Source organism: Mesocricetus auratus, unplaced genomic scaffold (genome assembly GCF_017639785.1).
Source record: "Mesocricetus auratus isolate SY011 unplaced genomic scaffold, BCM_Maur_2.0 Super-Scaffold_100007, whole genome shotgun sequence".
Taxonomy (NCBI): domain Eukaryota; kingdom Metazoa; phylum Chordata; class Mammalia; order Rodentia; family Cricetidae; genus Mesocricetus; species Mesocricetus auratus.
In genome coordinates, this window is record NW_024429191.1 from 909317 (window position 1) to 935749 (window position 26433).

Genomic DNA, 26433 nt, shown 5'->3' on the forward strand with positions numbered 1-26433 from the left:
TAAATGGTTTGTAAAACTGTGGAGAGGTTTGGCCATACTGGTAAAGACATGCCCATACTAAAGGGCACTGTGCATGTGTGTGCATACCTACATGCTCATGCTCCTTAGTGTGCTGCCTGATCAGAAATACAAGTCAAAGGCTTAACCTGAATTTGGTGTAGTAGCTCATGCCTGTAACCTCAGCTTATGAGAAGCAGAGGCAGGAGGATTGCAGTACATTTGAAGCGATAAGTGTAAAATATACTCTCTTGACTGAGGATGTGGCACCAAGTGTCTTTTACCTGCACAGAATCAGAGGCACACACATGCACCTACAAAGTGCTTTGGACCTTTTTTTCTCGTAAGTAGAGTGTCTTCTCTTGCAGAAGTTGGCAAGATGAACGTCCTAGCAAGGCAGCTTTGCTAGGCTTTCTTACAGCAGTCTGCCCTGTGGTCAGCAATATTCTCTGACGTTTTAGGCATAAACATGATATTTATTTCTGTTTTACCTTATTCTGACTTCAAGAGGTAATTTTCTCTTTTTAGGTATATTTGCATGCTCTCGTGAGAAATCTTTTTAATGAAGGAAATGATACTTATCGGGAATGTGATTGGAGTAGCTCTCTAAGTCAGTACTCAGAAGCATTGAGTATAGCTGATTATGCAAAGTCTGAAGAAATTTTAATGCCTCAAGAAATCATTGAAAAACTTCATATAAATCGTATTGCTTGCTATTCTAATATGGTGAGTTGGATTTTTAAAATTAATTCTAGAGCATTTTCTTCAGTAATGTAGTACATTAATAAAAAGTCATTTTCTTAAGATTTGCCCTGGACCAGGTGTGGAACCTAGCACCTGTGCCTTCCAGGCCCTGGCATGATACTGGGGCGCCTACACTGAGCTGCGCCTTGGCTCTCTGGTGCTGTTCATGTGTACTCTTGGATGGCTGCTACGGCTTTCTGTAATGTGTTCCTGATTAATAAACTATTACATTACATTTTACTTTTAAGATTGACATATCAGATTGGAGATTTGTGGGATACCATGTGATGTTTAGTGATGTGTGTGTATGTACACTATACAGTGTTGAAATCAGGGCAAGAGCATTTGTTTGTAGTAAGAACATGAATAATCCCTTCTTTTTCTATTTTTTAATTTTCTTTTTACAAAGAACAGTTATAACGTTATAGTCTTGGAGGGCTTTCAGGTGCCAACTAAGAGCAATCTCTTGCAAGATTGGGTCTGCAGTATTTCTGTTGTTTTAATATTTTATTTCTCACAGGGCTGAGGATGGAATCTAGGGCCTGCACATGCTAGGCAAGCATTCCATCCCTGACCTCCCCAGCCCCTTTCTAAGCTTGCTTTAAATATATAGCACACTGCCAGGTGGCGGTGGCGCACACCTCTAGTCTCAGCACTTGGGAGGCAGGAACAGGTGAATCTCTGTGAGTTTGAGGCCAGTCTGGTCTACAGAGTGAGCTCCAGGACAGCCAGGGCTACACAGTAAATCCCTGTCTCAAAAAACCTAAAACCAAAAACAACAACAAAATATATGTGTGTGTGTGTACATATACATATTTTATATATATGTATATATGATACTACCATTACTGTAGTTACCCACTTGGCATTTAAAATTTATCTATCTATCTATCTATCTATCTATCTATCTATCTATCTATCTATCTATCTGAGGGCAGAAAGAATGAGAGCATAACAGTCTGAGGGCAACTTTTGGTTCTTTCCTTCCACTGTGGATCATCAGGGTTACACAGCAAATGCTGTGATCTAGTGAGCCATCTCACTGACCCCTGTTTGACTTTAAAAATATATTTTTTAGATTTATATAGTTTGCTTTACATGTTAACATGTATGTATGTGCACCATGTGTATGCAGTATGTTTGAGTGTTTGTGTGTGTGTGTGTGTGTGCTACCATGTTTCCCTGGTGCCTGTACAGCCAGAAGAGGATGTCAGATCCCCTGGGATTGGAATTATAGGCAATTGTGAGCCTCCATATGGATGCTGGGAATTGAACCTAGGTCTTGTGGAAGAGTGGCTAGTGCTATTAACTGCTGATCTGTCTCCCTGTCCTCCACATTTGACACACTTAATGGATTGAAAAGCAGTAATGACAATGAGGAGGAAAATAGGCTAGAATATGACACTGGGGCACTAGCTGTGTCCCAGAAACTTCTTCCTTGGAGATATAGGGCTCTGTGGCCAAGTACTCATATTTGTCTGATACAGGATAAGGGAATATATAGATATATTCATGGTAATTTTTCTACTTTTATTTATGGGGAATAGCCTAACAAAGTCACTCAAATGAAAGGTAATTATTGTGAACTCCAAGTTTGAGAGTCATAGAATGGGGTCACACATTTGCTTTCATGTATGAAACAGGCATCAGACTGAGATACTAATGGTGCGATTCTGGCTTTTTCCTTTGGCCTTTCCCACCAGGGTTTCCATGATAAAGTTTTAGAAGATTGTAATGCTGTCCTCAGTATCAATGCCAGTAACTGCAAGGCTCTCTATCGGAAGTCTAAGGCTTTGAGTGACTTAGGGCGCTACAAAGAGGCCTACGATGCTGTAGCAAAGTGCTCCTTAGCAGTGCCTCAGGTATGGAATGGGTACTTTAGTTCACTTGTTTCATCATAATATTTTATTGCTGTCATGAGGAAAATGGCATGTGAAAGAATCAAGTTTTCTGGCAGCCTTCAACCTGCTTCAGTTCAGTGTAACAGCTAATAAATCAAGTGTCTATGGGAAATACCACAGCACTGTTTGCTTGTTTCACTGCAGATGTATTCATGAATGTTGCCTTTTTTTAGGATGAACATGTAATAAAACTAACTCAAGAATTAGCTCAGAAATTGGGATTTAAAATAAGGAAAGCATATGTTAGAGCTGAGGTAAGTCAAACTTCTCTCAGGGTCTTTTCATTTTGTTTTATAATCTTGAGTCAGTTCTGTTTTAAAATTGCATTTTCATTTTATTTCAGCTCTCACTGAAACCAGTTCCTGGAGCTGGGGTTACCAAGGTAGGGTTATTACTGTGCAAGAACCATGCTTCTGAGAAAAGGAGGGTTGCAATCTTAGCAGCTGTACTTTTTGTAGTTTTAGTGTGTGTCTCTTTGATGCCTTAGACACGAAACTGGCCCTGGCTTCCTGTCACTTTACAGAACAAAAACAATTCAAGTACTGTACTTTATTTAGTCTTGGCCAGCTTTTCCTGGCACTAGAGCATGTAACAGGATGTGAACAGATGCTCAGTTTTCTTTGAAAATCATGGATCGAGGCCAGATAACTAATTTTGAGAGACATTGGGGTTTAAAAAAAAAAGGCTGGGGAAATGGCTCAGCAGTTAAGAGCACTTGTTGTTCTTGCAGAGGACCAGCACCCAGCACCTGTTCATAACCATCCATAACTCCAGTTACAGGGGATCTGATGCTAGCTTGTAACATTCCAGGGCACCAAGCACACATGTGGTATACATACAGAGACACAAGCAAAAACATAGATAATATGAAATGAATAGATCTAATTTTTAAAATAAAAGAAATTTTGTCAGGAATGGCAGATTTGTTAGTCTCAGGTCTCAGAAGGCAGAGGCAGGAGGATCTCTGTGAGTTCAAGACCAACCTAGTCTACATAGAATTCCAGACTAACCAGGATTACATAGTAAAACCCTAGTGCATGTTCTCCCTCTCCTCCCTCTTCCTCCCCTTCCCCTCTCCCTCCCCCTCCCCTCTCCCTCCCTCTTCCCCCCTCTCCCCTTCTCCCCTTCCCCTTCTCCCCTTCTCCCCTTCCCCCTTCTCCCCTTCTCCCCACTCCCCTTCTCTCCTCCCCCTCCCAAGTCTTGTGGTTGTTGGGATGGCACTAGCCATTGTGAGGGGCTGGTGGAGAGTGGCCAGCTTAGTCCCTGTTCCTCTCTAAATATCCTTTGAGAAATGTGTGTCTATAAGAAGTACATAGTGTTTCCCAGTATGGCCATGCATGCCTGTGATCCCAGGAATGTGAGGCAAGCAAGGACAACACAGATCTGTCTTTAAGAGAATGTAAAAAAGTCAGGTTTGATGATGCAGCAGAGGCAGGCAGATCTCTGTGAGTTCCAGGCAAGACGGGGCTATATAAAAAGATCCTGTCTCAAGACAACAAACAAAAAGAGTAGGAGATAAGTGGTTTGAATGTTGTTTTGATTTCTTGTATCTTAGTCAAATGTCTTTGCAAATCTACATCACTCTTTTGAATTTTACAGAGTGCTTTAGTATTTAGAATCCTGAAAACATGATCACTATTGGTTTAATTTCCAGGCTGTGAACTATTCTGTGGAAGATATTGAGCCAGGTATGTTTTTACTTGTCATCTTAACCCTCTGAAATATGCCTGCTAGTTTACCAGTTTTAAATTGTATTTTATATAGAATTGTCAAACAAGATTACTGTGTGATGAAAGTGAGACCGACTGCTTTCATATTTTCACCTAGCCCTCACACCCTCTGTTATTGACCATTAACACCCCTATTTTGTAAATACAGTGGCTTGGAGTGAATAAATTTCTATGTATGTTACAGATTTATTAACCCCAAGGCAAGAAGCACTTCCGGTTGTCTCCCTTAGTATATCCAATTTTTCTCATGACATTGGGAGTGAGCTGACCTCAATTTCTGGTATGCCTGTAACTTCTGCTTTGCAACTACAAGTGGATGAGAGCCCACTGCCATCCACAATGTTTGCAAATGGAGGGAAGAGCGCCTTTATGCTGCCAGATGCCTTTGTGGATGATGGAGACATTGTCCTTGGGGATGACATAGATGATCTCCTTGATTCCGCACCAGAAACAAATGATGCTGTCATGGTGAGTTTTACTTTTTAGTTTCCCTTTTAAAGACATTGGTGGTGCTGGTGTGTGTGTGTGTGTGTGTGTGTGTGTGTGAGAGAGAGAGAGAGAGAGAGAGACAGAGAGAGAGAGAGAGAGAGAGAGACAGAGAGACAGAGAGACAGAGAGACAGAGAGAGAGTGTGTGGAGGCCCGAAGAGGGTATTATTAGATCCTGTGGAGCTGGAGTTACAGGTAGTTGTGAGCCACCCCATATGGGTGCCGGAAAAAGAACTCAGGTCTTTTAGAAGAGAAGTGGTCTTAACTGCTGAGCTATCTCTCCTGTTCAGTTTAGTTTCTCCTCTCTCTTTTAAAATTTTTGTTTTTATACTTTCAATAAAGGTTCCAGGGTTTGAACTCATGTCCTCATGCTTACAAGGCAAGCCATCTCTCCTGCCCTACTTTGTCTTCTCAAGGACGTAGTTACCTCCTGTTTAAAGTATAATGTAACGCAGTAGATAACTTGTATTGCTTCTAGGATTCACTTTCACCTTTCACTTTCTTGGTTTTTTTTTTTTTTGGATTTTCAAGACAAGGTTTCTCTGTGTAGTGATGGGGGATATCCTTCTGTATATTTGTCGGGACCTGGCAGGAAACAAGAAATTCCAGCAACAGTGTAGTCCTGGCTGTCCTGGAACTCCCTCTGTAGACCAGCCTGGCCTTGAATTCATTGAGATCCTCTTGCCTCTATCTTCCAAGTGCTGGGTTTAAAGGTGTGTGCCACCACCAACTGACCACTTATGCTTTCTTACCTTGACATTGTCTTTGCTTCTTCGGAGGAGATAACAGATATCTGGAGAACATGGTCATTGCTGAAATAAAAGAAAGGAGTGTGCTGTCTAGAAGTTGGTTAATGTTTCTGGAATGGAAGGGCTAAGCATAATATTCGGATAGAGAATAGGCAATGAAGGCTGAGGGGATGGCTCAGTTAGTAAAGTGCTTGCTGTAAAAGCATAAGGACCCGCATTTGATCCCAGCACCAGTGTAACAAAGCAGGTGTGGTAGCACCAGCTTGTAGTCTGTAGTCTGTAGTCCCAGAGCTGCAAGGTGGACACTGCAGATTCCTGGGGCTCACTGGCCAGCTAGCATAACCTCATTGGTGAGCCCTAGGTCTCAAAAGACAAGGTGGGGAGTTCCTCAGAAATGACACCTGAGGTTGAACTTTGATTTCTGACTTCATCTATAAATATATTCAGGAAATAAAGCAAAAAAATAAATACGAAAAAAAAAAACCAGATAAATATACTCAGGAACACACACACATGCACACACGCTTTAAAAAATAATTCTTTAGCCAGGCATGGTGGCACATGCCTTTAACCCCAACACCTGTGAGGCAGAAACAGGAAGATCTCTGTGAGTTTCAGGCTAACCTGGTTTATCAGTAGTTTCAGCCCAGCTAGGTCTACATAATGAGACCCTTTCTCGAGACACGGAGCTGGAGAAATGGCTCACAAGTGCCTGTGAGCCACCTGAGTTTATCCTTTTAAAAGGGAAACTAAATAGTAAAACTCACCATGACAGCATCATTTGTTCCTGATGTGGAATCAAGGAGATATCTATGTCATCCCCAAGGACAATGTCTCCATCATCCAGTTCAGAGGATCTGATGATTCTTCTGGCAGGCAAAACATTCACACATATAAATAATTAGATCTCTTTTTAAAAAAATGTTTTTAAATCTTGTTTACTCAGTGAGTAAAGTAGTTGCTGTGCAAGTGGGAGAACCTATGTTGGGATCGCTGGCACCCACATGAGTAGTAGGCATGGTGGTCCCTGTCTGTAACCTGGAGCTAGGGAATGCAGGTTCGAGTGGTTGGCAGGTCCTTGTTGGCCAGCCTGGCTGAAACGACAAGCTCTTACTTCAGAGAAGGTGCCCTGTCTCAGAATAAGGTGAGGCAGTTGAGAACATTCTAATATCAACCTGGCCTCCATACATGCCACACATACATATCCTTTTATATATATTTGTGTATGTGTGTCGGGGAGGTGAGCAGACAGTTTGCAGGAGTCATTCCTTCTCTTCCACCATGCAAGACCTGGAATCAAGCTCATGATTTTGGGTTTGACAGTAAGTGCCTTAACCTCTGAGCCATCTTGCTGCCCCATTCCCCCTTTTAAGCAAATTTAAATAGTTTAAAAATAAATACAAAATAAAAGTGTGAGTTCAGGGCTAAGAATGTAGAAGCCCTAGGTTACATCCTCAGTACTGAATGATGGCACACATCTGTAACCTACCACTTGGGAGGTAGAGGTAGGAAGAGCGGAAGTTCAAGGTCATTAATGGTAAGACATGAGACCCTGTTTTCAGAAAAAAAAAGTCTCAGCCAAGCATGGTGGCACACACCTTTAATCCCAGCATTCAGGAAGCAGGGGCAGGTGAATCTCTTGAGTTTGAGGTCAGCCTTGTCTACAAGCAAGTTCCAGAACAGCCAGGGCTGTTACACAGATAAACCATGTCTCAAAAACCTAGGGAAAAAAAAAGACTTAATCTGTTAGTTGTGAATTGGATTTTAGAGGGTTCAGTTCATCCTAGAAGGGCATGATGTAGCATGGTGGGCAGAGAAACCGACTGCTCTAAGACTGTTGTAGTGGACTTTCATTTGGATGCAAGCCCTCTTGTGCAGCACAGTCCCTCCGGTTGGGGGTCTATTTTGATAGCTGGTGGTAAAAGAAGGAAGCTGAGCCTATGAGAGGTTCATGAGTCTCTTCATTTCTTCTCTTCAGCCCTCCACCCTGGGCAGAGGATCCCTCCCGACAGCCAGTGTGGCTCCTAGCTTGCCTTTCAGGACAACGTCCCTGCTTGGAACCTTGCCCATTGGTGTGGGGTATGCTCCTCCACCCTCCTTTGCAGAGTTGTATCCACCTCTGACCTCAGCCTTGGAAGACTTTTGTTCTTTAAATTCATTTTCAGTGACTGAATCCAAACGAGGTAAGATTTTCTCCTAAATTATAAACAACTACAATCAGTTTTCTAAAAATGAAAATGTAATTGGCAATTTTTGTAAAGCATTTTTAGGTGTTAGTTTCTTGAATTGTTCTCATCGTGACTAAACTTTAAAGAGGGAGCCCAAAGGTTCCCACTTGGCTTGACTTAGCTGACATTCTGAGAGTAAGAAGCAAGGGCATGAGGTAGGCTTGGATGTGGCACTGTTTTTAGATGATGCGGTTGGCTATGCTGGTGTTCACTGTTTCAGGGTAATGTCTTGCGGTGTATTCTGCAGTACAGGTTTGTCCCATCTTAAAGGTTGTGAACTGGCAAAACATTAAAACTAGCTTCACATCTGGGTTTAGTATGTAAATATTTAGATCCGGTTGGGGCTTCATCTGTTGACCTCAGCAAGCATTTTATCATGGAGCACTAAGGTCTTAGTCTGGTCAGTAGTAGGTTGAATACTTGGTTTTGGTTTTTTGTTGTTGTTGTTGTTAGTTACTTTTTGTTTTTCTGGGGTGTTAGAGATGAAATCCAGGGCCTACACATACTATTAAGTAGTGAGAAAAGTCCTCGTATTGTTAAATAGTTAACGGGTAAAAGTAAAGTACCGTTTCTGGGATTTACAGTGAAGAGATTGAAAGTATGTAATACGGAATGGCCGAGGGGAATAACTGAATGGTAGACTAAGATGGGACAGCCCCAGCCTCCTCCACTCATTGTCAGAGAGGAGGCGCCTTTCTCAGCTGGAATGTGGATATTGTTTTGTAGGGTTGTCTTAGTCCCACTCAATAGGCCCTGCCGTAGATAATTTCTCCAGTTATGTATGCCCTTGACTTCTAGAAGGAAGACCCGACAGCCCCCTTTTGTCAGTAGTAAGAGAGCTTACATGACTGGGATGGGAAGCTGTGGGAAGCCATAGGCAGTCAGCTGCAGAGCCTGTGTGTGCTGATTCCATGTAGTGTGAAAAGGTCTGTTGAAGTCTTTTTATTATTTTAGATCTGTCCACCTCAACTGCTAGAGAGGGAACAACGCTTAACAACAATAATTCCTCCCTTTTACTTGTAAGTGTCACTTCCTCTTTTGTGAATAAATACATCACTTAAATTGAACATAGGCCTGTACTTAAATAACTGAATTATGTGAATGAAAATGAAGTCTCCCTTGAATTTTCTGTGTGCTGTGGGGAATAGTATTATAAAACTCATCCAGAACATCCAGAAATAAATGTTTTGAGGGTGTGCCTGGATCTGTCGGAGCAAAATTAACACCATTACAGATAGCGCAAGCTTTAGTGAAGTCTAACAGAGCAAAGAGACATGAGCAGAGCGTGTAAGATGTGTGTCCTGGGGAAGCAGAGCAGTTGTGTGTTAGTGACAGCCCATAGAACATCACCAAAGGGGCCCAGTCCAAAGAGGAAAACACAGAGGCTGGCAGTTTGTCGTAGAGAAGCACACTGGAGAGGAATGGTACCAGCCTCATCCTACTCTCCACAGGAGTCCAGGTCTTTCTTTAGTGATAGTACAATATTTGTTGCCTGTTTTTGTTTTGTTTTGTTTTGTTTTGTTTTTTGTTTTCTTATTCTTTTTGCAGATGAATGGACCAGGTAGTTTGTTTCCCTCTGAAAATTTCCTGGGAATTACAAGTCAGCCTAGAAATGACTTTGGAAACTTATTTGGAAGTGTGATTGCTAAACCATTTTCATCAGGGACTCCTAGGCACCCCCTGGAAGGAACCCATGAGCTGAGACAAGCTTGCCAGATCTGCTTTGTAAAATCAGGTCAGCACCAAATTAGTGGGCTATAGGATGTGAGCGGTGGAGCTTGTGACTAGATGGAAGCAGCCCTGGCCCTGGTGGCTGTCTACTTTGAAATTTTAGGAAGCAATTAGTAAAAGAAGCGGCAATATGGCCAAAAGTGATTCAAACTGTTGGCTACATCTATCTAGTTTATGAGCGATAGAATTCCTGTCCAGATCATTTCCCGAGTAAGGTGCCTTGAAAGGGCTGCTGTTGAGTAGAACACTGTCCTTCCTGACAAAGACACACACTGCCTGCTGTTGAGATTTGGGGTCTGTGGTAATCAGTGTCCACTTGCTCATGACTGCTTATAAACTGCCTGTAAAATTAAAAGATATTTGTTCTGCCTATAAGCAATCTTCTTTATGTTTTTTTCAGGCCCTAAGTTAATGGATTTCACTTACCATGCTAATCTAGATCATAAATGTAAGAAAGATATTTTAATTGGTAGGATAAAAAATGTTGAAGATAAATCATGGAAAAAAATACGTCCAAGACCAACAAAAACAAATTATGAAGGACCATATTATATATGTAAAGGTATTTAATATAATTACTTAATGTATATTATCTGAGTAATCAACTTTTGGAAAGTTTCTGTGCTAATTAATCACCAAGCCTCGTCCTCTGTACCTGTTGGCTGCATTTGTGCCAATACTTCCTCTTGTTAAAAATGCGTAGGCTAGGAGAAAAACAGTATCTTGAACAGCAGTTCATATTCTGCTATTTTTTTCTATTTTTGTTTTGTTTTTTAACAACTTGTGTATATTTTATAGTTTATGGGTTTTAAATGGAGAACTCAGTTTCATCTCCGAAGAATGGAATGAAACTCTGAAATGTGTTTCTGAGAAGACTTGCATTTTCCTTTCCATCTGATTGAGCTTTGAAAGCCACTAAGAAAACCACTAAGATGATTTTATTATTTTTTTGTAGTTTTCATTTTGCTAATTAATTTTATGTATACAAATGTTTTGCCTGAGTCTGTGTACCACATAAGTTTGGGCCCTGCAGAGTTCAGAAGAGCATCCCATTCCCTTGGAACTGCAGTTACCGAAGGGTGTTGGGAATGGAACCTGGGTCCTCTGGAAGAACAGTCAGTGCTCTTAACTGCTGAGCCATCTTCCTAGCCTGATTTTTTTTTTAAATGAGAATATTCATTGTTCAAAATGACATTTTCATACATATATAACATGTGCTTTGGTCTTATTCATGTCCCACTTTCCCCATAAATTTATTTTTTCTTTTTTTGGTTTTTCAAGACAGGGTTTCTCTGTGGCTTTGGAGGCTGTCCTGGAACTAGCTCTTGTAGACCAGGTTGGTCTTGAACTCACAGAGATCAGCCTGCCTCTGCCTCCTGAGTGCTGGGATTAAGGGCATGTGCCACCAAATGCCTGGCCCCATAAATGGTTTTTAACCTTGATGGAACATGTTCAAATATTGAAGCATCTTCTCTCATTGCAGTCAAAAACATTTTGGCTTGAAGACTGAATCCCACCTGTCCTATACTGTCCTTGCTTGAGATGATGTTGTAACTGTGCTTGCCATTTGTTAGCTCTGGAACAGGTGTCTCTGATTCTCCTGTTTTTCCAGATGTTGCTGCAGAGGATGAATGTCGATATTCTGGCCACTGTACATTCGCTTATTGCCAAGAAGAGATAGATGTGTGGACCCTGGAAAGAAAAGGGGCATTCAGTCGAGAAGCTTTCTTTGGTGGCAATGGAAAGATCAGTCTTACCGTGGTCAAACTTCTCCAAGAACATCTTGGAGAGTTCACATTCCTTTGTGAGGTGACTTCTCCATGACTCATTCTGTTGTAAAATTTGCTAATAGTGATGGGAGAGTGTAACTATTTGGAGAGCACTTGTCCAGCATGCATAGAGGTCTCAGCACTGTTTTGTTTTTTTTAAATTGTGATCAGGTGCTGTGGCATATGTCTTTAACCCCAGCACTTGGGAAGCAGAAACAGACCTAGTCTACAGAGTGAGTTCCAGGTCAGCCACGGCTACTTAGTGAGACTCTTGTCTCAACAAAAATCAAAACAAAACAAATTGTGTTCAGGTATGGTGGCACACACCTTTAACCCAGCACTCTTAAATTTTATTTATATTTTATATATGAGTGGTCTGCATGTATGCCTGCAGGCCAGAAGAAGGTATCAAATCCTATTTTAGATGATTGTGAGCCACCATGTGGTTGCTGGGAATTAAACTCAGAATCTCTGGAAGAGCAGCCAGTGCTTTTAACCACTGAGCCACTCCAGCCCTAACCCATCACTTTTGGAAGGCAAAGGCAGGTAGATCTGTATGAATTTTAAGCCAGTCTTGTCTACATAGTAGGGCAGTTAGGGCTACATAGTGAGACCTGTCAAGAAAACAAAAATCACCAGGCGGTGGTAACGTACGCCTTTAGTCTCAGCACCTGGGAGGCAGAGGCAGGCAGATCTCTGTGAGATGAGGTCAACCTGGTCTACAAAGTGAGTTCCAGGATAGCCAGTGCTATTACACAGAGAAGCCCTGTCTTGAGAAACAAAACAAAACAAACAAAAAAAAATGTGTAGAAATTAGTGATTTGTAAACCTCATTGTATAAAGTGCTCAGCAGACCCTATCACATTGTATTCACTCAGCAACCAGTAGCCACTGTACTACTATTTTATGAAAAAAATAGAAGAAATCTAGACCTGGTGGTGCATGCCTGTAATCTCAGTGCTCAGGAGTTTGAGGAGGAGGATCATAAGTTCAAGGCCAGTCTGGGCTATACAGAGCAGAGTGTGGTAGCAAGGTTCCATGCTGAGTATCAATTAACACGAATTACAAATGAATAAATGTATAAAGGTAACATTTTGAAACTAAGGCAATATTGTGGGCACAGAACTCAGATTTGTGTTTGTTTATTTGTGTGATAATCCTTCTTTTCTCTCTGTTTCAGAAATGTTTTGATCATAAACCTAGAATGATAAGTAAAAGAAATAAAGATAATTCCACTGCTTGTTCTCACCCAGTTACAAAGCATGAATTTGAGGACAATAAGTATGTTTGTGATTTCTAATTTTTATAGTGACAAAAAATAGATTTTCTTAGATCCAATAAAGGCAGTAGTAGACTAAGTATATGGTGTACACAGTTAACATAGCAGAGGAGGCAAACACAGGTAAACCTCTGAGCTTCAGGCCAGCTAAGGCTCCACAGTGAGACCATCTGCCTCAAAAAAAAAAAAAAAAGAAAGGAGGAAAAAAGGTAGTAGAAGGCATTCCCCCTGCCCTTCTGTTCTTTTGAGAAGTAATAACTATTTTAAAATGTCTCTTAGCTGGGTGTATGGCACATGCCTGTAATCTCAGCATTCGGGAGACAGAGGCAGGAGGTTCACAAATTTGAGTCTAGCCTGGCCTACATAGCAGGTTAGAACAGCTAGTCCTAATGAGAAACCAACCTCAAAAAGCAAAAACAATGAACCAGTGTGATGGCTCAGCAGGCAAAGGTGCTTTTACCAAGTCTGATGGCCTGAGTTCATCTCCAGGACCCACATAGTAGAAAAAACAGAACTTGTTTCAAGTTGTCCTCTGCCCATAGAGCATGTACGCATGCACACATAAGTAAATGTAATAGATAAGGCAAAATTTAAAAAAAATGCTTTTTTGCCCATTTGTCAAAGAATTAAGTACTGAATTACTTGATTAATAAGAAAAGCACGTTAATTTATAGCTTGTGACATGCATTTAGATTTTTCTTGTTTAAACTGTAATTAAAACACTAACAGTTGCGTGCATATTATTTTTTGCCATTAATTTAAAAAGATGACTTTTTTGACTAGAACTTGACATTGTGTTATATGTATATATGTATAGCTTTTCAAAGTTGGCAGAACAGTACTAAAACACTACTTTTTTTTCTTAGGTGCCTTGTCCACATTTTGAGAGAGACCACAGTAAAATATTCCAAAATACGTTCTTTTCATAGTCAGTGTCAGCTTGATCTATGTCGACATGAGGTCCGTTATGGCTGCTTACGGGAGGATGAGTGCTTCTATGCCCATAGTCTTATTGAATTGAAAGTCTGGATAATGCAGAATGAAAGAGGTGGGTCTGTGTTGGCTGTTACTGTCTCTGTATGAGGAGTCAGGGAGTGACAGGACAGTAGGAAGGAGAGCCACCCTCCTCCCTTCTCAGCCAGATCATTTGATAACAGTGGGCAAAGGCAATTGTTGCCAAGCCTGATAACCTGATTTGGATCCCTGGGTTCCATGTGTTGAAAGAAGAGAGCTGACTCCTGCACCTTGTCCTCTGATCTCCATTTGTGTGCACAGACACAGAGTAAATAGATGACTTGTAATAAAAAGTCTAAGTGTGCTGTTACACAGAGAAACCCTGTCTGGAAAAAACAAGCAAATAAGAAGTAAGCATGAAGTTCCATCCTTCAAGCCCAGTGTTGGGGTTGAACTTAGGGCCATGTGCACTCTAGGCAAGCTTTCTATACAGACCTTCATCTCCAGTCCTCTTTTACTGTTTACCAGGCTAACCTGGAACTCACTCTGTAGCCCAAGCTGACCTTGAGTTTGTAATCCTCCTACCTCAGCTTCCTGAGTAGCTGAGATTATAGGACTGGCTTGGCTACTATGTTTTTTAAGAGTTAACCTATTTTAGATGTGGTTTCATGCAGTTAATTATTGATATGTACATGTAGCATGGATTTTAGGGGGGATTCCTCAGAAGGCAGAAAGAACTGTGCTTGTAAATACTCTATTTTGAAAAATGAGATGCAGTGTACATTTATCCCTGAGAAATTTATTGCCTGAGAACTGGGTAGTTAGGTTTCTTTAGTCTGATTGACACATGTTCTTAAGAGAAACTTGTACACTCCCTAGGTATCTCCCATGATGTTATTGCTCAAGAATCCAAACAATACTGGAGAAGTTTGGAAGCAAGCATGCCTGGAGCTCAGGTATTCTCCCTCATGTCCTTGTGAGTTGGGTGTCTTTCTAGAGTCACCTGGTTGGTGCTGGGTTGACAGTAGGTTCAGGTTTATGCTTGTAGTCCTTTACTTAAGATTCGTTCAATTGGGTGACTCTAATGTGAAAAAAAATTGCAAATTTGTTTGATCACCATAAAAAAGAAAATGACATACTGTAATATCTGCTAATGATGTAGGATACTGTTTTTTTTTTTTTTTTAAAGCTCACTTGAGAAAACAGTGGGACTCGGGCTTTGGCAATTCTTGGATAAACGAAATGGGCTCTGTTTTGGAGTTTTGTGTCCTACTTGGTTTGACTTATTATTCCATCATTCTCCTCAACCTGCCCAAAAGCCATCCACTTCCAAAACTAGCTTTTTTGTTTTTTCTGTTTTTCTTTTTTGTTTTTGAGACAGGATTTCTCTACTGGCTATCCTGGCACTCACTCTGTAGACCAGGCTGGCCTCAAGTTCAGCTCTACCTGCCTCTGCCTGCCAAGTGCTGGAATTAAAGGAGTGAGCCACCAATGCCTGACTTCAAATTAGCTACTTTTTTTTTTTCCGGTCAGTTGTGGTGTGGTGTCTATAATTGATTTTTATCAGATTCTTTTGCAGATATGAGACAGTTTAGATTAATTAGCATATGTTTATTTGTCAAGTCATAGAGCCAGACAACTAAGGTATGATGGTACAGAATGCATGGCAATTTAATATGCTGTTTTTAGAAAAGTAGTTTCTATTATAATTGGTCTTTCATTGTTTAAGGCACTTGGCAATCAGATAATGCCTGGATTACTTAATATGGAGATAAAGTTTGTGTGTGCTCAGTGTCTGAGAAATGGCCAAGTCATTGAACCAGACAAGAACAGGAAGTACTGCAGTGCCAAAGCCCAGCACTCGTAAGTATGTGTGGCTGCCTGTTAGTCCTGCACTCCACAGGGTACTGCCATGTGCGTCAGAAAGGAGGCCGGGACTTGGAAAAGTCAGTAATCAGATGTGATAACAAAGTGAAAGGGAAGAGGCTTTTATGATGTAGTAGCCGATATTTCACAGGTGGTGCTTTCTTTGTTTTTATCACTTTCGTTTAGAATTCATAGTGAATGCTGATAAAGGTCAAGAGAAAGTGAAACCATAGACCCGTAAGGCATCTCTTGTAAGGGTTGAAAAGAAGAAATCTCTGGTCCTTGGGTGCACATGCTGTTCCTATCCTTGTATGTTATGTTTTTTGCCAGAGTGTTGTTTTTTCTGACCTCCATCTTTTTTAGGTGGACCAAAGAACGTCGTGCAATGAGAGCGATGTCTTTTGAACGTAAGAAGTGGATGAACATCCGTCCTCTCCCCACAAAGAAACAAATGCCTTTACAGTTTGATGTACATACGTAATTTTTAAGCCACTTTTTAAAATTAGGCATTTCCAATTATTAGAAAGTAGTGCTAACTCAGATTGAAGCTCAAAGTCCTTTAAGTGCTGCTCATCAGCTGTAATGAAATTGAAGTTGTTTCGTTTTTTTGTTTGCCCTTTGGTGTATGTGTGTGACTCTTAACAATTTTCATATTGATTGGTACTTCATAGGTTACTTGGACAGAGTAAAATGATAACCAGAGTTGAGAAAAAGTTATGGTCAGAATTAATTTTTCAAAGAATTTTCTTTGGGAGGGAATGAGGATTTTCTTTTATATTGTCTCAGTTTGAGGTGAAGCCCAGTGCTTTCTGTTTTTCTTTCTTTTTGGGGGGTGTTCAGACAGGTTTTCTCTGTGTAACTGCCCTGGCTGTACTGGAACTCACTCTGTAGACCAGGCTGGACTTGAATTCATAGAGATCCACCTGCTTCTGTCTCCCGAGTCCTGGGATTAAAGGCGTGTGCCATCATCACCCAGCTCATTTTTCTTATTGTTACCTTGGTTGTTTTCACTGCAACAAGGTATGCAGTGAAGGACACTCAAAGATATAAGACTTCCTAAGATGGCCCAGAAGACACTGTCAGTGCTAGAGATGCACACACATGTTCTCCACACATCTGGGGACAAGAACACCAGACCAGTGTTCTTGTAGTGAGCTGCCCTCCAAATGCCCAAGAAAAGTCGCAGAATTTTGTATCACCTGTGTGCCTTCAAGCTTTGTAAAGTTAGTCATAATGCCAGTCTTTGCAAGGCAGTGATCTGTTTATCTGAAGTGGAATTAGATGGGTTTTATATGAAAAGGAAAAAGATTCATTGGAACCTTGATATCTTGGGCCTTAAAGGATGAGGATGTATGTGTGTGACTCTTAACAGAGACTTGGCTAAAACATGCAACTTGACTAGGTTGTAGCTCTGTGGTAGAGTTCTTGTCTAGCATGTATGAGGTCCTGAGTTCAATCCCCAGTGCAGCCAATACAGATGATGGCTCTTACTGTAATTCTTGAGGCAGCTGCCTAGGACTGTTGATTTTCCTTTGATCTTGAATGTGGTGAGGTCTATTATATAACATTTCAGTAGCTTATTGCCTCTTTTCTCCCCCTGTCACTTTAGATGTTGCTTAGGGGCCCTTTTCCTAGAACAGAGGTGTGTTCGTGTTATAGAGACTGTGGCGAAGTAGAAAATAATTTTAGAAGGCCCTGTGCCCTTTATATGGCTTTATATGGCCACCTGAATAAATTGGGATCATTACGTCATAGAGATAGTAACATCTCATGGGAGTCTTTGAAACCCAGCACAGTGCCTGGTCTTATACTTTGTGTTCCCTGTTCTTTATCTTTGAAAGACTGTGAGTAAGCCAGGAGTGGCAGCTCACATCTCGAACTCCAGCACTCAGAATGCAGAGGCAGGAGAGTGAATGCAGAGGCAGGAGAGTGAATGCAGAGGCAGTGAAGTCATTATAAGTTTAAGGCCAGCCTGGTGTGCATAGCAAGCAAGTTCATGCCAGCCAGGGCTACATAAACAAACCCTGTCTCAAAGTCTTAAGAGGGAAAAAAAATAAATAAAAAGAATGTGCCCTAGCCAGTGATTACACTGACTTATTGAATAGGCTGTTGACCTAATGTAGGTTTTCATGTGGGATTACTGATTTTCATCTCAGGAGAAAATGTAGTATTGGGGGTTTGCAAAAGCAGGTGCTGAGCATTCCCAGTTCTATACAATGAGTAGTGGAAGGGCCAGTTCCTGGTGAAGAGCTAATGTAGCCAAGTTAGCAATTATGGATGTATGCTATATCACAACCAGCCAGCCGGTGAGACTAGGAATGAGCTTTCTTGGTGATGGATGTTTTCCTTGTTTTTGGAGACTAGTGTTTCTTAGGAAAAACTTTTCTGATGATTGCTGTCACTTCATTTTTTTTTACTAGTGTCTACCTATTTCCGTTGCTAATCAAAATTCCACATAACTAGAGGAATGCTATTTGAAAGAAAGCTTCTTAACTCCCTGACCTGGTTAGCATAGCTGTCTTCAAATGCACAGTGTCTAGTGGGTGTGGCTTAGGTTAGCTATCATTGGAGTCATTAGCACTTTGCTGACAGCGTCTAGTAACCTGGAGCAAGTACAGTCTCCTGTTTCCAGTGCTGACTTGGAGGCATCTGGATATTATAGGAAGATAACAATAGGCACCTGGCAGGGAGGACATGGGTGTTCTCTGCAGAAATGAGATCCCCAGTATGTGTCTTTGTAGGAAATCTGTGCTTCATTTTCTTTGGGAAACTCTGAAATAGACATGTTTGCTATCACTATCTCAAGTATATGGGCTTGTGGTCCATTTGAGTGGAATTAACCTTAAAGTTTGTGCTGCTAAGCATTAGTGCTGATAGTAAGACTTACTTTGTTTAAATTTAAAAATTAATTATACTAAGCAATGCCCTGTGTTAAAGTGTATGTGTGTGCATGTGCATGTATATATATATGTGTATGTTTATGCATATATACATATATGTTTATTTTTCACACAGCTATGCAACCATATTGCTTCTGGAAAAAAATGTCAGTATGTTGGCAACTGTTCCTTTGCTCATAGTCCCGAGGAACGAGAAGTGTGGACTTACATGAAGGATAATAGAAGTAAGTTCATGTTCTCTGTGTCCTTTGACTTCTGTGAAGTTCAGTTCCCCATGAGCACAGCAAGCAGCTTTTGTGGTTTTGGCTGCCACTCTAGCTGTGCTGCTGCTGTTGGCCAGAAACATGACCTAAGTCTCCTTGGTGTGGAAGCTGACTTCTGATGTGGGTTTGGTTAGGCCACATCTGGGTGTGAATCTGTAGTTCCTCATCCTCCTTACAAGTGGTACAGGATTGCTCAGTTCCTGTGACTTTTAACAACATCGCTTCAGTGGCCCATCAGCAAGACAGGAGTTTCAGACCATTTGAACCTGAACAGTTTTACTATAGAAATGCATGCCTCCTGTCTCTATTATAAGAATCACTTGGAATTAAGGCTGGCCTGCCATGTGCTTTGTGTGGAGGGGATGCCTTCTTATTGTTCTACTTGAAGTAAGCTTTGCTGAGGCTTTTCCTACTTTGTCAGGGCTCTGCCGTGACTACTGCCATACTCTCCAGGATGAAGAACCTCCAGTTTTTGTTTTGTTTTTTTTTTTTTTCTTCAAACCCTTTTCTACAGGGTTTCTCTGTATTGTTTTGGAGACTGTCCTGGAACTTGCTCTGTAGACCAGGCTGGCCTCGAACTCACAGAGATCCTCCTGCCTCTGCCTCCTGAGTGCTGGGATTAAAGGTGTGTGCGTCCAACGCCCGGCTAGAACCTCCAGTTTTATGCCTCATCTCTCCTTGAGGATTGAATGTTAGAAAACTTCAAGGCCAAATTTAGACTGATCTCACTACCAGAGTTTTTAACACTGATTCTCAATTGGGAACACATTTTGCTGCATACCTTCCTTCTCTGGGAACATGTGGCCTTATCTGGAGACATTGTCATTGTCATGACTAGAGCAGATATGCTACTGATTTCTCACAGGCAGAGACCAAGGATGCAACTGAATATTCTGTAGTGGACTAGAAGTGCATTCATTATCTAGTCAGAAAGGAGCAGAGCTGACTGGAGAAAACCCTGGCCTTAGGCTTGACAGTAATGTAGAATGTACCTGTTCTTACCCAGGAACCAACCTCAACTACTGCCCAGAACCTGGTCATGGTGATATTGTACATTGCACCCCAACATGTTGATGGTCTAGGGCTGTGGCTTGATTGGTGGGCTCCCAGCAGGATCAAGCCTTGCTCTAGTGGGGTTTCCCATCTTTTTCAATGACCAGGATGTGTCTCAGATGCAACCCTTCTCTTCCTGTAAGGCATCGCCTATGGTTACAGCACTGGCACAGTTTGTGTAGCATAGGGTAACATGAAGCAATGCTGAATCCTTTTGTGGATAGCCTTGTGATATTCCTGAGTTGTAAACACTCCCAAAGTGTCTTGCAGATATGGGAAGGAGTTAATAATGAAGCTAATAGTATTCTGCATGAGAGTTTATCTGCTCCTTAGACTGAACTGTTTTTTTTTTTGTTTGTTTGTTTTTTTTGTTTGTTTGTTTTTTCGAGACAGGGTTTCTCTGTATTGTTTTGGAGACTGTTCTGGAACTAGCTCTGTAGACCAGGCTGGCCTCGAACTCACAGAGATCCGCCTGCCTCTGCCTCCCAAGTGCTGGAATTAAAGGCGTGCACCACCAACGCCCGGCTGACTGAACTGTTTTTAATTTTACTTTTTTTTTTTTTTTTGAGACAGAGTTCCTCTGTGTGTAGCACTGGCTATCCTAGAATTTGCCTAGTCTCAAACTCAGAGATCTGCCTGCCTCTGCCTCCCAAGTGCTGGGATTAAAGGCAGGCACCACTATGACATGTCTGATTTGAAAATGTGCTGAGTGGTAGGAAATACACATGCTTGTGTGTGTATTTCAATGGCATTTTGTGGTTGTTGCTAAATACATTCCTTTTTCCTCAGTACATGATATAGAGCAGTTTTATGAACTCTGGCTGAAGAATCAGAAAAGTGAAAAAAGTGATGATGTAGCCAGTCAAATGTGCTGAGTGGTAGGAAATACACATGCTTGTGTGTGTATTTCAATGGCATTTTGTGGTTGTTGCTAAATACATTCCTTTTTCCTCAGTACATGATATAGAGCAGTTTTATGAACTCTGGCTGAAGAATCAGAAAAGTGAAAAAAGTGATGATGTAGCCAGTCACTCTAACAAAGAAAATGGGAAACAGATCCACATGCCAACAGATTATGCTGAAATTACTGTAAGTACCATTGCTAACTCATTTGTGTTTTGGGGCTGCTCCTACAGCCTTCTCCTCTCCCCACATCTTCAAAGCGTGGTCCTGTCACCTGCAGCCTCTCTTCCTCTGGTGTCTTTTTTCTTCTGTGCTTTTTTTCCATTACCTTAGGTCTCCTGTGCTGAAACATTTTTGCTTGAATTGTTAATTTCAAAAACATAAAGAAGCTTGGTTAGGATGTAGCCCCAGGTATAGTCCTTGCCTAACATGCATAATCCCCTGGGTTCAATCCCCAGCACCGCAGAAATGGGTGTGCTGTTACGTGCCTGTAATCCAGGCACTCTTGGGAAGTCGAAGCAGAAGTAGCAGAAGTCCAAAGCCATCTTTGGCTACCTGGCAAATTGGAGGCCATCTGGTCTCCATGAGAACCTGTCTCAAAAACCAAAATTACTACACATGGTTGCACACATCTTTAATCTCAGCACTTGGGAGGCAGGGGCAGGTGATCTTTTGAGTTTAAGGCCAGCCTGCTATATATAGGAAGTTCCAGGTCATCCAGTGCTCCACAGTGAGACCTTTGCAAAAAGTAAAGAAAACATGAATATCTTGAGTCTGCCATTCCAAGTTAACTGATGTTAATACTTTGTGTCTATAAAATAATGAAGATACTAGAGATAAAGCTGGAAGTGTATCTGTTCTTCCCAGAGGAACCAGATCCAGTGGGTGTATTTTTCTATATGTTTATGTATCAGTGATGTGACTTTTTTTTTTTTAATGAAAGGCAGGGGTTCACTCTGTAGCTCAGGCTGACCTTGAACTTGAGCAATGTTCTTGACTGAGTCTCCAGAGTATTGGGATTATAGGAGTGAGCAAACACATCTGGCCATTATTATGCAGCTATTCTTCCTTTTTAGTTGGCCTGGCATGTTTACATGTGGCAAGAGTATGTGCATTCTGCTGTCAACATGTTTTTTGCTTTCTTTGTTGCATCTCACTCATGTCCATCACCACTGCAGGGCTTTGTCTGTCCTGGTCTTTTGTGTGTCTGCTCAGGACACATTGAGTTTGAATCTCTCATAGTACTTAAACCTTTCTGTGTTGTGTTCCTGTGCCCTTGCAAGACCAGCATATTTACTCTCTGGGTGCCTGGTGCAAATCTGGCATAGTTGGGGCTCATGTGTAGAATTGCTGCTGGTCATTCTAGAGCCAGCCCACTCTGACCTTATGCAGCTCCTGCTTTTCCTCAGGATGTAACTTCTTCCCAGAACACTTAACTGCCTCTTGGATGGCTTTGTTTGTACAGCAGCTTCTCTGGCCTCCTTGCCAGAACTAACTAGATAAGCACAGTACCCATCTACTGATCTGCTCCTGTGTGTTGGTTTATGTTCCCATACCGTTTTGGTTCTGTGCTGATACTGTCTCTGATTTTGGGTTATGTCCCTTGCTTGGCTTCCCCAGAGTAGAGCTTGGGCTGAGCTCAGGCAGCATTGGGAGGTGCAGGCTCTCAGGTAGCACATCTTCCTGCACGCTTTAGGTGGACTTCCACTGCTGGATGTGTGGGAAGAACTGTAACAGTGAGAAGCAATGGCAAGGCCATATCTCCTCCGAGAAGCACAAAGAGAAGGTTTTCCACACTGAGGATGACCAGTACTGCTGGCAGCACCGCTTCCCCACCGGGAACTTCAGTATTTGTGAGAGGTATGTAGACCTGTACAGCTTCTCCCTGTGAAAACAGCTGACATCATGGGTCTTCTGTGGACAGTGTGTCTGCAGAGTAGGATGTGGTGGTAAAGTCTCATTATATACTCCGTCCTGGGAGGCCCTGGAATGATATACTGGTGTACCTACAGAGTAAGATGTGGTGGTAGTGTTACAGTGCTCCACCCTGGGAGGATATGCAGGTGTACCTATCCAGACTCATGCTTACCATCTTTAGATTCTCACATCTTTTTGTCCCAGTCGTTGCTCACAAGAAATGGTCATCAAATTAGTGGGGATGGCTCAGCAGTTATGAGCACTTGCTGCTCTTGGAGAGGACCCAGGTCTGCTTCTCAGTACCCACATCAACTGTCTCACAATCACCTGTAACTCCAAGGGATCTGATGTGCTCTTCTGGTCTCTGCAGCGCTTAACATACATATGGTACACATACATACTCAGGCATGTCCACAAACACCTAAAATTAAAAAAAAAAGTATTGAAAGAAAGAAAGTAGGAGCATAACTGTGAATCAGTTTTGTCTTAGAAAAAATTTTAAGTGAAAAGTGGGTATGGGGACTCATGTTGATAATCCTAGCAGCAGGAAGCCATGGCAGGGAAATTGCTGCAAGTTTGAGGCTAGCCTGGACTACAGAATGCCTCAATGAAAAAAATAAAGTGAAAAACTTTGATTTTTTAGTAACTATTTTTTTTAATTACTGTTTGGCAACTGGGTATGGTGGCATACACCTTTAATCCCAGCATTCAGGAAGCAAGAGGCAGGCCCATCTCAGTGAGTTCAGAGCCAGCCTGGTCTACAGAGTATAAGTTCCAGGACAGCCAGAGCTACACAGAGAAACCTTATCTTGGGGGAAAAAAACAACATAAACAAACAAAGATTTTCTTATTTTTATTTTATTTATTCTTTTTTTTTTTTTTTTTTTTGGTTTTTCGAGACAGGGTTTCTCTGTATTGTTTTGGAGGCTATCGGTCCAGCCTGGCCTCGAACTCACAGAGATCTGCCTGCCTCTGCCTCCTGAGTGCTGGGATTAAAGGCGTGCGCCGCCGCCACCACTACCCAGCCTTCCTGATTCCTTTAAATAAGTTTGCAGTACTAATTTCCCTGTTGTGCATATTGTGCCTATACAAGATTTATTTCCCATGTTTAAGCTTCTTAACTGGGATGCAACTCAGTGCTTAGAAGGAACATATACTTAGTAGGTTATTTTACCCCCAACAGCAAAAAAGGGGAAATGATAACTTTTGTGACCGCACAAGGTGTGTGTAGGTAGGTCACACAGCTAGGGAAGTATGTGTTTTCAAGAGTCATGACACTTTTTCTAATTGCCTCATGGATGCTAACCACATTATCTCCTAACAGGTATATGAATGGGTCCTGTACAGAAGGAAGCAGCTGTAAATTTGCACATGGAAGTGCTGAACTTCATGAATGGAAAGAAAGAAGAAAGGCCCTAGAGATGAAACTCAACAAAGCACGAAAAGATCACTTAATTGCCCCAAATGATAATGACTTTGGAAAATATAGTTTTTTGTTTAAAGATTTAAACTAACACGCTGACTTTTATGTAACCCAATCAGAGCACTGACCAGAAAAATTTGAAGTGTTGAAAAGCACGTAGCAGAGGAGCCGCAGACTTTCTGCTTGATTGGCATCTATCGTTCCTCCTGAGCAGCAACCCACAGTAGATAGGAGAATGGCTGTTTGACAGGCCTGGCCAAGCTCTCATGGAGCCACTGGCATCAGATGGCAAAGTAACTTGCTGCCGGTTGCTGTCTATTGGACAGACTTTTGGATGTGGTGTGTGGGGAAGAGTATAAGGTTTACATCTAGGATGACTCTGTGAGTTGGTCCATCAGATAAGAACCAAGACCGTGAGAGAATAAATATACACTGGGATCAGAATATATAATGGATGAAATTCTTTACGTGTTTTAGTGGAACGAATTTATTTAATAAAGTTTGCTACTTGTATGTAGGTTGCTAAAAAGGATTTTAACTCAGATTTTTAAGCCAAATAACCATTTAACACACTAGTAACTTGTTAAATGGGGTATTTTCTGTATTGTATGTTTCACTGTGATAAGGGAACTGATGATCATGTACATCAAACATATTTTGAAAATAATCAATTGACACAAATTTTATTTCTTGGTCTTTTGCTGTTTAAATGATGATTTTTGAAAGATTAAACTTGTACTGTTGGTATTGTGTAGTGTATGGACCGATATTGCCTGTAATAAAATATTTTATATAGAGATGACTTTCATAGTTTTGGTGTGGTCTTTTCTCCATAAAGAATTATTGGAACAGTGTTTTACAGAGGTTTTGTTCTTTTGATGTGTGGTTTGAGCCCAGCACTTTTTTTCCCCCCCGAGATAGTTTTTCTGTGTACCTCTGGCTATCCTGGAGCTCTATAGACTACTGGCCTCGAACTCACAGAGATCCATCTGCCTCTGCTTCCCGAGTGCTGGGATTAAAGGCCTGTGCCACTGGCCAGCTTGTTTGCTTATGTCTTATCTACACTTTTTCCAGGGAGAGTAAGATACACTGAGTTGTCCCTGCTGCTGTTTCATCTTAAAGATGAAAGAATTGTAGCCTGAAGACAGAGCTGTGCAGATGATCACTTGCCTACACATATAGTATAATGTACATCACACACTCACAAAGAGAAAAAATTCATTGAATCTAGACAGGAAACAAAGTTTGAGGTCTCATGCATACCAATGACATTTTTTTTTTGTCCATCAAATTTCATTTTCTGTGTCCCACCTTCTCAGCAGTTTGCATCTTTCCAGACAAGTCTATTTCTGACCAAATCATCCCATTTTGTGCTCTGGTTTGCAGCCACAGCCTGGATATCCATTATCACAACACTAAGATTGATCATGCTGTGGGTAGATCACACCTCATCCTACTGGACAGAAAGTAATTGTGTGTGTGATGATGGCTACCTATAGTCCCCTAATAACAGTTTGGAAAACTAATAATTGGCATGTCTGTTAGGACTTACTTATCTCCATGGGGTTGCTTTTATTTTTAAAGTGATTTTATGTGTGGGGTGTTCCATCTACATTTATGTGTACCACATGCGTACCCATTGCCCATGGAGGTCAGATCCCCTGGGATGCTACAGACCTCGGTAATCCTCATGTGGGTGCTGGGAATAGAACCTGAGTTCTGGAGGAACAGCCAGTGCCCTTAACCACTAAGCCATCTTTCCAGCCCCCAATGAGGTGGTTTTTAAATTCACATTTGAATTTTTTTTTTTTCTAAAAGTCTCACTCTGTAATGCTGGCTGGACTTGCTATGTAGACCAGGCTTGTCTCACTAGATATCTATCCTCCTGCCTCTTGAGGGTACTGGGATTAAAGGTATACACCATCATTCTTGGCAGCATTTGCCTTTTAAGGTTTATTATGTATACAGTGTTCTATATACATTGTCTCCATACCAGAAGAGGGCACCAGATCTCATTACAGATGGTTGTGAGCCACCATGTGATTGCTGGGAATTAAACTCAGGACCTCTGGAAGAGCAGTCAGTGCTCTTAACCTCTGAGCCATCTCTCCAGCCCCCCATTTGCCTTTTTTTAATTAAAAATTTTCAGTATTTGGAATGGAACCAAGGGCCTAAAACATGATAGACTAGTTCCACTTCCCCACCATATTTACAAAAGGGTTTTAATTATATGTAAGTATCTGTGGGTGTGTATGTGTACATTAGTACCCTTAGAGGGCACTGGATGACCTGGAGCTGGAGTTAAAGGTAGTTGTGAACTACCTGTATTGGGAACCAAACTTGGGTTTTCTGCAAGAGCAGTACACTACTGAGCCATGTCTCCAGCATCAACCAGGACCTTTTTTATTTTGAAATAGAGCCTTACTAAAATTTCCAGGTTGGCCTTGAACTCTGTGTAATCCTGGAACATGTGGTGGTCCTCCTGTCTTTTCTCTGGAGTAGTTGGGATCACAGTTGTGTGTCACCAGGCATGGCTTA

The 26433-nt window shown here is 41.5% G+C and overlaps 1 protein-coding gene across 3 annotated transcripts in view; it reads left to right on the forward strand.

Moving 5' to 3' along the window:
• Zc3h7a (zinc finger CCCH-type containing 7A) overlaps window positions 1-24697 on the forward strand; it is a 39025-nt gene extending 14328 nt beyond the window's left edge. Inside the window, exons 4-23 of one of the 3 annotated variants that reach the window (XM_005084579.4) lie at window positions 526-723; window positions 2445-2603; window positions 2816-2896; window positions 2986-3024; window positions 4297-4330; window positions 4557-4840; window positions 7588-7792; window positions 8792-8856; window positions 9386-9572; window positions 9969-10130; window positions 11181-11377; window positions 12518-12618; window positions 13483-13664; window positions 14450-14526; window positions 15300-15433; window positions 15800-15905; window positions 18452-18560; window positions 20608-20741; window positions 22252-22415; window positions 23797-24697. In XM_005084579.4, the coding sequence (XP_005084636.1) occupies window positions 526-723; window positions 2445-2603; window positions 2816-2896; window positions 2986-3024; window positions 4297-4330; window positions 4557-4840; window positions 7588-7792; window positions 8792-8856; window positions 9386-9572; window positions 9969-10130; window positions 11181-11377; window positions 12518-12618; window positions 13483-13664; window positions 14450-14526; window positions 15300-15433; window positions 15800-15905; window positions 18452-18560; window positions 20608-20741; window positions 22252-22415; window positions 23797-23986 (2808 nt within the window). In that variant the 3' untranslated portion in view covers window positions 23987-24697. Of the gene's footprint in view, window positions 1-525; window positions 724-2444; window positions 2604-2815; window positions 2897-2985; window positions 3025-4296; window positions 4331-4556; window positions 4841-7587; window positions 7793-8791; window positions 8857-9385; window positions 9573-9968; window positions 10131-11180; window positions 11378-12517; window positions 12619-13482; window positions 13665-14449; window positions 14527-15299; window positions 15434-15799; window positions 15906-18451; window positions 18561-20441; window positions 20543-20607; window positions 20742-22251; window positions 22416-23796 lie in introns of those variants that run through there. The other 2 variants (XM_040748085.1, XM_021235619.2) reach the window with 2 other exon arrangements.
• Window positions 24698-26433: the final 1736 nt, after the last annotated feature.